The sequence below is a fragment of the Chiloscyllium punctatum genome, chromosome 32, assembly GCF_047496795.1.
Source record: "Chiloscyllium punctatum isolate Juve2018m chromosome 32, sChiPun1.3, whole genome shotgun sequence".
NCBI classification, from domain to species: domain Eukaryota; kingdom Metazoa; phylum Chordata; class Chondrichthyes; order Orectolobiformes; family Hemiscylliidae; genus Chiloscyllium; species Chiloscyllium punctatum.
The window spans coordinates 67,035,841-67,049,565 of record NC_092770.1 but is presented as its reverse complement, the minus strand read 5'-3'; the positions used below and the strand labels follow the sequence as shown (position 1 = coordinate 67,049,565).

The 13,725-nt window shown below is 39.1% G+C and overlaps 1 protein-coding gene across 6 annotated transcripts in view; it reads right to left on the bottom strand.

The window, feature by feature from the left end:
• pphln1 (periphilin 1) overlaps positions 1-13,725 on the bottom strand; it is a 150,496-nt gene that overhangs the window by 60,139 nt on the left and 76,632 nt on the right. For all 6 annotated transcript variants that reach the window (XM_072552595.1, XM_072552596.1, XM_072552598.1 and 3 more), the window contains one exon: positions 7,916-8,103. In XM_072552595.1, the coding sequence (XP_072408696.1) occupies positions 7,916-8,103 (188 nt within the window). The remainder of the gene's footprint in view (positions 1-7,915; positions 8,104-13,725) is intronic.

Genomic DNA, 13,725 nt, shown 5'->3' with positions numbered 1-13,725 from the left:
GGATACTTGATTTATATGGGTGATTTTGATGGAAGTCCTGACCTTTCTATTCAGTTCGAACAGCATGATATAAGAACCTGCAGATGTCCACAGGAAGATCAAAGTCTTAACTGTTAACTGCCTTAAAAAAGACAATGGTGATGAGATTGTATGGTATTAGCAAAAGAGTTCATGAACTTTAAAGACTATATATGTTAATTTACCTTTTTAGAGCAACTATTTACCTAGGCCAGCATATAAAGTTAGAAATTTAAAGCTCTCCAGGTAGACATTACAAAAGAATATATATTGTGTATTATTAGTGCAGTTTCTAAGACAAGACCAATTGATAATCTGTGATATGGTCAATATATCCAAAGAATCGGTGTCTGATATTTTGATACCCAACACAGGCAACCTGGATTTTGAAAAAAATAAGTGGTTGGAATGATGATATTTGCTTTTGATTATTTTATGTTACTAAATGAAGAGTTTGAATGTTTTCCATTTCAATGTGATTAGTGTATCGATAGCACAGAGCCATGTTGAATATTTACTTATTCTGTGGTAGCTAAATTTGGAAGGAAGACAATTTTTTGTACTGCTTTTTTATAGTCCAGTATTGTGAAACCATCCTAAACTATGCATACAATAAATTACTCTAAAAATAGTCACTGTTGTTATATGGATGAGACTCTGTGATTAAACTAGCATATAAAAATCACCTTTCACAAAACAAGGATGTCTTAACATGTTTTACAACCAATGAAATACTTTTGAAGTATTGTCACATTTGTCATTTAGGAAATACGTAGCCATTTTGAATGTGGCAAGCTCCCACAAACCGTAATGTTGATCAGAAAATTGTTTTATTAATAATGCTAATTTTTTAGGGATGTCTTTTCTGATGTGTAGTGACCTCAAATTGTCTCCATTGCTCTAGCTGATTTCTTTGCTTTAATACCTATTCCATTCTTTATTACCCAAGTAATCCCTGTAAAGAATTTTTTGCATGTATTTTTCATCCATTTATGGGGTGTGAACAATGCTGCATTTATTACACGTTCTTCATTGCCCATGAAAAGGTACTGCTGGGGTGCTGCTTGAACTGTGATAGTCCATGCAGTGTAAGTGGTCTAGGGAAGAGTCATCCAGGATTTTGCCTACGCAAAAAAAGGACATCAGTCCAGTTCCAAGTCGGGAAGGCACGTGGCTTGGAGGAGAACTTGTGTGATGGTTGTTCAGCTGCACATCTTCTTACAGGTAGCAACTGTGTTTCAAAGGAGCTTTAGTGAGTTGCTGCATTGTGTCTTCTGCTGCCATTGTGCATGCAAGATAAAGGAAACAAATGTTGAAGATGGTGGATGAGGTGGCTTTCAAATGGGCTGCTTTGTCCTGGATGTTGTAAAGCTTCTTGGATAGTTATTGGAGCTGCATGCACCTCGCAACTGAAGAACATTCTGTTACACTCCTGGCTTGTGCCTTGGGAAGACAGGAGATGAGTTGTCACAGAATTCCCAGCTTAGACCTGCTGTTGGAACCACACTAATTATCCGGTCCAGTTCAGTTTCTGAATAATGGTAACCCCCAGAATGTTGATCGTGGGGCTTTCAACAATGTAAATACTTTGAATAACAAGAGGCGATGGTTAGATTCACCCTTGTTTCAAATGGCCATTGTCCTACAGTTGTATGACATGAATGTTATTCGCGAGTTATATAGCTTGAAAATAGGTCCTTCAGTCCAACCTGTCCATGTAGTCCAGGTATTCTAAACTGATCAAGTCCCATCTCCCAGCATTTGGCTCATATCCCTTTAAACCCTTCCTGTTCATGTATCCACCTAGATGCCTTTTAAAACGCTGTAATTATAGCAGCTTCCTCCACTTCCTCTGACAGCTCATTCCATACACGCATCACCCTCTGTGAAAAAGTTGCCTCCCTTTTAAATCTTTCCTCTCTCACATTAAACCTATTCCCGGTAATTTGGGACTCTCCTACCCTGGATAAAGACCTGGCTATTCATCCAGTGTCCCTCTTGATTTTATAAACCTCTATAAAGGTCACCCCTAAGCCCCAGACAACTTGGCGTCTCCCTATCGCTGAAAACCTCCATTCCTGGCAACATCCTTGTAAATCTTTTTTTGAACCCTTTCAAGCTTAACAACATCTTTCCTATAGCAAGGAGATCAGAATTGAATTCAGTACTCTAAAAGTGGCCTAACCAACATCCTGTACAGCTGAAACATAACATCCCAACTCCTACACTGAAAACACTGACCAATGAGGTAATTTTCTTCACTGTCAACAACACCAGCAATCTTACTAACCATTCCTCCTATGTTCACATCCAAATCATTTACATAAATGATGAAAAGCAATGGACCAACACTGATCCTTGCGACACACCACTGGTCTCCAGTGTGAAAAGGAATCCTCTATCACCACCCTCTGTCTCCTACTTCAAGCCAATTTTATTTCCAATTGGTGGCTCCACCTGGATGCCATTGATATAACCTTGCTAACCAGTCTATCACACTGAATCTTGTTCATTGCCTTGCATGTCAGGACATCTACCACTCTGCCTTCATCAATCTTTTATCAGCCCAAACCTGTATGTTGTCCAAGTTTTGCTGCCTATGGGCATGGACTGCTTCAGTATCTGAGGAACCGTGAATCATGTTGAACAACGTGCACTCATTGTGAAAATTCACAATTGTGACCTTGATTGAGGGAAGTAATTGATGAAGCGAAGATGTTCAGCAAGGACATCTCCTCAGATACTTTTAGACTGAAATGATCAATCTCCTACAACCATAAATATGTTACTGTGTGCTAGACGTGACTCAAACCAGTACAGAGTTTGCTACTGCATCCCATGGTCTCCAGCTTTGCTCGAATCTCAATGGTATACTTAAATGCTACCTTTGTATGATGTGCAGTCACCGTCAGGCACTGCTGGTTTAAGAGTATGCCTCTCCTGTTCCTGACTCCATCCAAAATTAATTTCAACAAGCATTTATTAACTCTAGTACTGCTGCTGTTGGATTTCTATCATCCACCTTGAATGCCTTCAATTTGTGCTGTGCACTGTTCATTTAACTGTGATGAGACTGTGACCTGGAGATGTGCATCACACTTTCACCAAGTCCTGAGATTCCAAGTTCAGTTCCTGGTCAATCTTCTCAATTTATTCAATGGATGACTTGGGGATGCTATAAGAGCCCTTGGAGTACTTGAGAAGAGAAAATTCAATTCCTTCTCCAGATTATTGTCCACCGACTTTGCATGTTTGTGTGCGTATATTTAAGGACAGCAAGCTAAGAACAGGATTGCGTTTGAATGAATGCTTTTCTTGTTAATGTTCTGGACAATATTCAATGCTTAGGCTCTTGTATTAGACAGTAGATGCATAGCTCAATAGCAATCAGATTATGTGTCTATGGAGCATCTAAGGATATTTTTCTACATTACAAGGACTTTATAAATGTAAGTTGATGATATTTAAGCTAAAGTAAGATTTCAGCTGAAGTAAATGAACAATATTTGCAAATAAGAACATTTTGTCCTTTTTCGTATTTTGCAATGATTGTAATGATCCATTGTTTATTCAAACACTTTTACTCCAACAGATGCTTTGGCAGCAATTCAAATATACGTTTGCTGGGTTTATTAATAACAACAACATTTGGGAATTTTTTAAGCCATGTTTTAGTAATTCTAATAAGTTTGCATTTTGATTATTGCTGGTTGCATGAGAGCTGTGTGTCAGGAACCAGCAGTGCAAACACCACCTACAATGAGTACAAATGCAGTTTTAAATGACTTCCCACCATATCTAACTCTTAAATCAGTTACATCTTGATTTCACAAATTCCTTTTAAAGTATTCATAAGTTAGGATGGTAAATGCTTCAAACAATTTTGTTTAATCTTTAAAATGATGTGAACTAGTGTCTTGAAGTATAATTTTGTTTGTTTCTGTTTTGAAGTTTGTATGTTGCATTTTGCAGTGAGGAAACAGTGCTGAAGACTTTAACCACTGGATTGTCCTTCATTTTGCGTTTTAATTTTTTTTCATCAATGTAAAGAACATGCACAGAAGAAAATAAAGCTAAGAGTGCACAATTACTCAATTGTGTAGGAATTTTTGTGTACGCACTATTTGTCTGTAACAAAAGCGTTAAATGGTATAATTGATAAATGTGTAGATATCTCAGGCTATCAGCACCTTGTGTTATTGTTATTTTGTGATGGAGAAGTTTTCAAAAAATAAACCAGCTATTAAGGCTGGCCTTTGAAAAGGTTTTAATGTTATTCCCATTGTTAGGGTCAATGTTGAATTCAAGTAAACATGTAGATCCACCGGAAGATACTCATTTGATTATCTGTTTACAGGCTTTCTTTGCCAGTTATCATGACGTATCCAATAATAATCATGTTGCATTTTTTTACTTTATTGAGATCCAAAAGCTGTTTCTTGGGAAAATAGCAAAGAGAAAATAGCAATTTCCTTCTCCCAACCCAAAGGACTAGCCACGTTACCATACATCAAGGACATTTCTGAACTGACAGCCAGAGTACTATGGCTACTAGGACTCATAACAGCACACAAACCAACAGCCACTCTCAGACAACAACTCGCCAGGACGAAGGACCCAATACCCAGCATGAGCAAAACTAACGTAGTGTACAAAATCCCATGCAAGACTGCACAAAACACTACATAGGACAAACAGGAAGACAGCTAACGATCCATATCCATGAACACCAACCAGCCATGAAACGACACGACCAGCTATCCTTAGTAGCCACACACGCAGATGACAAGCAACATGAATTTGACTTGGACAACACTATTATTATTATAGCCAAACGGAGAACAGCCAGGGAATTCCTAGAGGCATGGCACTCATCCACAGATTCTATCAACAAACACATCGACCTGGACCCAATATACCGGCCACTGCAGCAGACAGCTGGAACTGACAACCGGAAGCGGCAGAGACAAACCACTATAAATGCCAGAGGAAAGATCACAGAAGCGCTTCACAGGAGGCTCCCAAGCACTGAGGATGTCACCTAGACAGGGGACGAAACGTCTGTAACACAAATTCCCAGCTCGGCGAACAGAACCACAACAACGAGCATCCGAGCTACAAATCTTCTCACAAACTTTTAATTTCCTTCTCCAACAATGTAGCTATCAATGCAATTGACCTAACCTGCACATAGTTGGACTGTGGGAGGAAGCCGGAGCACCTGGAGGAAACCCGTGCAGATGCTGGGAGAATATGCAAACTCAGCACAGACAGTTGCCAGAGGCTGGAATCGAACCCAAGTCCTTGGCGCTGTGAGGCAACAGTGCTAACCACTGAGCCACCGAGCCACCCTTGTTCATTGTTTGACTTTCTACCACCATTCCTAACTGGATGTAATGAAACTACAGAATTTACTTTAGGCACACAGTTTCATTTGGCATTATGTTCAGCATGGACTGATTAGACCGATGGGTTGGTTTGCATGTTGTATGACTCTATGAGGAGCGGTTGAAACTGACATTACTGATATTTTAGTAGCTTGCCTGAATGATACTTTTATAGGGTTGTAGAAACAGCAGTCTTTTCTCTTCAGAGGAAAATTTATGGGTGGATGCTTTTTCATAGTTTCTGACCAATTCTAGACATGCCGCTCTGAAGATATATTTAATTGGTTTTAAACACACTGTCGATTGGATGAATAGGCATAACAGGACTATGAACTGGCCTGGGGACAATGAGAGGACACTTCATTAGGGAGGGCATAGGGGTGAGCGTGATGTGGGCAGGCACAAGTTGGAATGGAAAAAGCATTACAGTAATGGAAGTGGCATAGGAGAAATGGCGAACCTCTTTTGAACTTATTGTTTTTAAAAAAAAAGGTTCCAGTACCCAGACCATGGTTCACCACTCCTTGAGAAGCTGGCTTGACACAACAGAAAGAATGGAGTACTGGTAGATGTCAACTCCTGCAATGCAGCTAGCCAGCTCAGGATTGCTGGAAGTGGGCTCACCACATATGCCTTATAAATAACTTATAGCATACTAATTAAAACAACTAAGAATACCTAAGTTACTGCACAGAGCATCATGCTTGAAATAACGAGAAATAGTTCTTTTTACTGTTAATCTTTTGTTTAAAAAACTGTTAACAGCAAGTAACAACTTCAATGGTTTTCTCTTTTAGCATCCATCATTTCATTAAATCAGTAGATGAAATCGGCTTTTGTAGAAAATTTCAATTTAGTCTATGCTTTCCATGGAAACAAAATTAAGTTGACATACAAAGAATAGTGATATATAATTAGCTTCACTAAAAGCTCGATCAATAACACACCAAAATGGAACCACAGCATAACTCTTAACATTCTACTTCAAACCAGAAAACTGTAATTGAGAACCACTCAATTGTCTCTCTACATTTGAAGAAATAAAAGTTCAGCAGTTAAGTGAAGCAATTTTAAAACATTTTATCTATTTCTGATGCTGATGCCATTTATTGAAAATTGTTCTGTCCAAGGAAGAATCAGTGGAGCTGTATATCAGAGAACAAATTGGCACTGGCAACTGGGGCCAAATGGAACATGTGAAAGGATTACTTAAATCCTTCAATTCAGACTTAGACAACAGTCGCTGAACTACAGGTTTGAGAGAGCTTAAGGGCGTACTATTGCGATTACTTTTCAGCATCCCAAGGAGAGGAGCCCTGTAAATACCAGCACCGGATGATGTGCTGATTTCAAAGCATCAAGCATGGTTCTGGTAACCATGAGCAGCATAGGAACTGGTGGATAGGTCGGGAATGCCATTGCTCCTCCAATTCAAACTAATTAAGATGGTTGAAAAATTAATTTGAAGTTTCTTTTTGAAGGGGTGGGTGGAACATTTAAAGGGGTGGACAGATTTTGGACATGAGAGTTTGCCCTGCCCCAAATGTGCCTTTTCTAGCTTCCCTATGACACATGCCTTTTCTTTGGTGAAGTGAGGGGCTTTGGTGCAGTTAACAGATCACTCCCTTTAAAGTAGCAACCTCAGCGATAGCTACTGAGTGGTTTCTAAATGAGTATCCATACTTCAGCCAACCCACTTTCACTTCCTGCTCAAATGGGTCCTAATGGACATGAAATGTATCTATCAAGACAACAAAAAAGGACTCATCCTGGTAAAACTCTAAACTTCAGTCAGTTTTCCTAAAAGATGGGTTTCTGACTCAAAAACAGAGTTCCTCCTATTTCCACCTTCACGGTGAAAATTCAGCTCTTGTTTTTCAGTGAAAGGCAAAAGCTTTCCTGTATGGGAGAGGAAAAAAGGTAAAATTGAAATTACCCAAGGAAGGGCAGTAAGAAATATTTGAAGAAGATGTTAGCAGATTCTACATTAGGAGTTTTGAGAAATCCTGTCTGTATAATGGAATTGGTTTACAGAAACAGAATGTAATACAATGAAAGAAATGAGTGCTGCAGGGCAGAGATGAGAATTTAGAAATTCAGTACTGGCGCATATTGATTAAGCTTTACTCAGTTTTACTGATCCTTATTTAGTAACCATTCCCCAGGATACCCTAGATACATTTTTCCAAAAACATTTCATTACTGCCAAACATCAAGATCCCAAATGGTAACTATTGTGATTTCAACTATCAAGGATACAAGTTCAATCAGGTAATATTAATTTAACTTCGCAAATGTGAGGTAAAGCACTGGGATAATGAGAAGCAATCTATTCTCTTCTCCCTCCAAGCTACGTTGGCTCTGATATGATGCAAACATTACTATTTGCTTAGCAATTATCTGCAATATTATCATAGGTCATTCCATAAAAACTTAAAATGAGCATGCTTTAAAAAGTGTATTTTTGCAAATGGAACTGCCCTGCCCATCCTCTCCTTTGACACACTTACTTTTGCTGAACTGGGATGGATGAGAAGGTGGCTGCTTGTTTTTATCTGGCGAGTAACTTCTGTTGCTGATACTTGATCCAGAACGGCTATGAGGAGATTCTCTTCTGGAGTATGGTGCTTCTCTTTTGTGAGGAGAACGCTCTCGAACATGCGGAGAGGAATAGAAATTCTTTCTTCTGAAGTTATCCCTGTGAGAATATTACCAAACATTATGTTTAAATCATTTTTTTTTACTGTTCCACACTTAGTTTAAATCTTGCAAACAAAAGCTCACCTACACAAATATCCAATAGCATCCATCATCACTCAATCTTACAAATTCTAAATGCAATGCCGTTTAACACTAGAAACATTCTTTTGTAGATGCACATCCTCTAAGTGTCACAATACCTACATATAGAAGTTTCCTCATCACAGACGATTCATTGATAACGCCCTACATTTTAGAACAGCTCACCTTTGATTCACTCCACAGAGCATTTGTCAATTAATCCAAGTATTTTTAGCATGATGAAATCCATTTCCAGCACTCTTTGAGAATGTAACCTTCCGGGTACACTCATTTCCGATGCATTTCTTATACTTGACAGTTTCAAAATGTTAGGAACATCCAATTTGACCAGCAAAGGGAGGGGTCAGTTGCAAGGTTTTCAAAAGGTCACCCAGTGCACTTCTGGGGTCATTGAAGAGGAGTTCAAAAGGAATAGGTAAGTGAGACTGTCAGTTGAGGAAACAGACAAAGACTCCATGTTATGGGATACTGCTGTTAAAACTGCTGCTTAACTATACTGGTTGGTGTGTAGTGAGGACTTGTGGAAAACCCGCTTCGACAGTTCTGTTCAGCTGGGGCTCAGGAAGTCCTAGAGTTGGTGGGAAGGAGCAGCAGCAATTAAGTTGAATACAATAGCTGAAAGTGGGGTTGAAAAGTCAACAAACAATGGCTGCTGGATGCAACTGAGCAGCATTAGAATTCAAAAAAAATGTCAAGGAGTTGAACTATGAGGGGTCTATAAGAGACCACATATTTTTTGGAACCATAATCAGAAATGGAAGTTAGGTTGCCATAATTGAAAACCCAGGAGTATTGTAAAACTTGAAAGTCAGTTGCTGCATATTGTTGAGCTGCATTAAGCAATACAATATTGCTCTCTAGAAGTAAAATAAGAGTGAGATTTCAAGACTGACGAGCACCAAAAATCTTTTGTTAGGGAATTTCTGCCTGGCAACAGCTCTAATTGCAAGTGTTTAAAAAGTTACACATGGCAAAAACAGCAGAGAATGAAAAGTCTCCAAGGGCTGCGGACAGATGGTATCCACTCTCTCTTTCCATGTTGGGTAAAAGTCAGAAAACTCAAGAAAAGTTTAAAAGAAAGAATTTGTACAAGACCTGATCAACCATTGAATCGAAGGACAAGTGTCATTGTACAGGCAACAATGTCTCATCACTGCAATGACCAAAAGATAGAAAAATAGTTTTCTACTATGTCATACAGCTATAGACCCTTTGGCCTATCAAGCCAACGTATCTACACTAAACCTACTTTCCAAAACATGGCCTTGAATGTTATCACACTTCAAGGGAGATATATTTTTTTTAAATTAACGAGAGTTTCGGTCTCGAGTACCCTCCCTGACTGTGCATTCCAAGTTCCCATCACCCTTTAGGTAAAAACCTTTTTGCTCCAATCCCTTAAAACTCTAACCCTTCACCTTAAAATTAAGCCCCTCATAAGTGATCCTCCAACTAAGAGGAACAGTTGCTTCTTATTGCATTACCTCTCAATCTTATACACTGCAGTCAGGTCCCTGCTCAGCCCTCTCTGCCCTAAAGAAAACAACCTATTCACCATTTTATCATAGCGAAAATGCTCCAACTCAGACAACATTCTGGTGAATCTCCTCCAGTGCAGTCACATCTTCCTTACAGTGAAACAATCAGAACTGCACACAGTACTCCAGCTGCCACTTAACCAGAGCTTTGACCAGCTCCAACATATCTTCCCTGCTTACACAATCTCTGTCTCAAGTGATAAAGTTAAGTGCTCCATACACCTTCTTAACCATCTTATTAACCCATCCTGCTGCTTTCAGGGATCTGTGGACAAGAATCCCAAGATCCCTCTGCTCTTCTGAGCTTCCAAGTAACCTGCCATTCAGTGAGTACTCCCTTGTCTTGTTACTTCGTCCAAAGTGCATCACCTCAATCTTTTCAGAACTAAAATCCATAGGTCACTGATCTGCCTATCTGACCAGCCCGTCAATATCTTCCTGAAACCGAAGAACTTCTTCCCCATTATTAACCACTGAGCCAATCTTCCTGTCATTAGCAAATTTGTTTTCCATTCCCCCTGCCACACATTAATCTACATGGTTTGTGATTTGTGTAAATGATCAGGGACTGAGAACTAACCAGTGTTATGCCATTGAACATCTACCTCCTGTCACACAAACAGCCTTCTACCATCACCATTTTCTGTCTCCTACCACAAACTCAATTTTGAATTGATCTTGCCAAGTTACTCTACATCCCATGTGCTTTCTCACTTTCCTGCCAAAGGTTTTGCTAAAATAAGTATATAAACTACATCAGCTGCAATACCCTAATATACATACCTGATCATCTCCTTGAAAAATATATTCAAATTTGTTTGGCATGACCTCCTTCTGACAAAGCTATGCTGACTATTCCTGATCAAACGAACCCGATTTTCTCCAATCCTTTCACAACCAATGATGAGACTTAGTGGTCTGCAAATTCCCAGTTTATTCTGATTATCCTTGTATGGTCTGGACTTTTAACATTTTAACAATTTTGGTCACCCTCTCTATAGCTTTTTTATCCCCACCAGTGTATGTGGTAAACCATTTGTCTTTTGCCTGTCTTAATTGCGATTGATCATTTATTTGGGGTATTGAAGGGGTTGAATTTAAGCTGCATAAATTAGAAATGTTTTTGTTTCATGGTCCTGGCTAAAGTTGTGTGTTGAAATAAGGAGAGCTGTTTATGACTGTTACTGAAGAAACTTGGTCTGAATAGTCCGTCTATTGGTCATTTTTGTGGTGTATTGGGGCTTCATACATTTTGCGACAACTTGTACAACTGTGTGGCATAAGAATCGACACACTTTTCCCAGTTAAGTTATGATACAGTGAAGTTTTCAAGAAAAAACAAAGTATTATAATTTCTTGTGAATTTTGATGAGATTTGATGGCCCACTTTGTCAAAACGATCTGGGGGAATTGCTGACAAATCCATGGACTCTCTTTTGATTGTGTTTGTTATTTGATATGCACGGTGGAATGTTCGATCATAGTCTATTCTCCATATTTACCATGTTAATTCATAGTTTTAGAACAAAGTTGGACATGTTGTAGATTGTAACATTGCATGTTAAGGCTTGTTGTTGTTTGTTCAAAACTGAAGAACCTTGTGGATTTATTCTCTTATTCCTAACAAAGATTTCACCCTTTGTCTACTTTCAAATAAATGTTACTGGTCCCTTGCTAGCTTGTAACCGGAATGTGGTGGTCTGGCTCAGGATCACAACAATTTACAGTCAGTCATGAGTAAAAACAAAAAAGATGCACTAAATCTAACTGGGTCTTCCATTTAGAGACACTCCTGCATTAAAACTGAAACTATTTGATTAGAAGTATTTATTCCAGGAATTTTTTTTTGCCAGCACTGATTTCTGTTCTACTACCATGTTCAGACTGAATTTCTGAGAGTTCTATAGACCCTACAACTACCCACAGACCTCACAAGTGGTTACATAAAATGTGCATATCTACACAACTGGCATTCTATTTTATCATGAAGAGTATGATTTTATTCTCACCCCAAAACTCCAGACTTTCCCAGTTTCTCAAATGGCACACTGGATAGCAATCAGGAGAAGATACCCCCGCTTATTTTTCATTTGAATAGTAGCATTAACTGTTGTCCTGAGGGGAGTTAACTTGACACACTCTGGAGTTAAAGCCCATTAACGTCTGATACTTTATGCTTCATTGGGCTGTGGAATTCCTTATTTGGAAATATGTGGCAAACGTTTCAAAGCTCATGAGGTAGATTAAAAGAAAATACAAGGAGTTACTATTTTTGAATGCTTATTTACATGTCCACAGATATTGTGGTTAGCTCCCATCAATAGAAAAATGATATTGAAACATCACTCAATATTTTCATTTTTCTACTCAATGACTGGATTCTATTTTGCCCTTTCATCCCTGTCTTGTTAAGTCTTCCAGATCCTCTTTTCTTTCTCTGCAATTTGCTTATTTTATTGCATTGGGTTTTCACTGTTTAAATCTTCTCCCACACACATACGAGCAACGTCTCATCTGATGGTTTATGCCAAACAAGGCTAAAGTCTGCTGACAATTTGAAATTCCAGGAAAAGTCTGTCCAGCTTCATCTTGGAAAAGAGAGTTTTGGCATAACCGTTGTTCCGGGAGTAGTTTTGCTGGCTTTCAAATCACATGTTTTACTGCTATTGTACTTTGCAATGGTTGAGGCCACCAAGCAATGTCATCCACTGTTGCTTTGTGGGTTATTTGTTTCCCCTTCAGTGCCTTTGTTGACACCCTCTTCAATTTTTGTGGCTTCTATTTTGACAGTTCGTCATTTCTTTCCTTCCTAATGCTAGCTGATGCAAGGTTTGTTCATTTTTTTTTAAAAAAGGAGGTCTATTGGCAACAAGCCAACTGGCTTAGAATGTTGGTGAAACTTCTAAGTCTTGCAACCAGAAGGATCTGTTCTACGATCAATGACAACACATCTTGAAATGTTGCGAGCACAGTAGCTTATATCGGCATCATGCCTTTTAACAGGCAAACTTCCAGAGATGCTCCATGGAAGGATATTTGGAATGAACACGGATGTCGATCCAAAGCAGAGTTCAGGAACAACGACATTAATCAAATGGCCCACTAGATAGCAATCAGGAGAAGAAAGCCCTGCTTATTAAGGCTACTAATCAAAGTTCTGTGACTGCATATTTTCAATCTTTAGTTAGGTAGCTTACCAATGGCAATTATGGTCAACGTTGAGGCCAGTAACACCCATTCCCTTCTCACCACTCCATAGCTTATAAAGTTTTCTTTTGGATCATGTTGAATACCGTATTTGTTGCAGTAGTGACATGGTCGTGTTTCCATCAATCTCATCTTGGCCTATCTTAGGTTCTTTCAATTGAACTCCAAATTTAAACAACAGTCCTAACTAGTGGATTCCTTCAGAAATAGATAGAAACCTGGATAAGGTAGATACATAAACTCCAAGAGATTTTGATGAGGCGTGTAAAAGATAGAACTTTTCCCAAAATCAAGGTGAGCGAAGAAACCTTTTCGATCAGTGAATGGTTAGAACTTGAAATGCTCCATTAGAATATACAGGTTGTTCTGCTAGAAAACAACAGTTGTGTTTCTCTGCAACCTCACACTATAGAAAATTGCACTATGGAAAACCACTATAGAAAAGTGCTAATATGGGAAATCGCTATCCCTGAGTAGATTAGATTATTTACAGTGTGGAAACAGGCCCTTTGGCCCAACAAGTCCACACCGACCCTCCAAAGAGCAACCCACCCAGACCCATCGCCCTACATTTACCCCTTCACCTAACACTACGGACAATTTAGCATGGCCAATTCACCTAACCTGCACATTTTTTTTTGGACTGTGGGAGAAAACCAGAGCACCCAGAGGAAACCTACGCAGACACGGGGAGAATGTGCAAACTCCACATAGATAGTTGCCTGAGGCGGGAATTGAACCTGGGTCTTTGGCACTGAGGCAGCAGTGCTAAC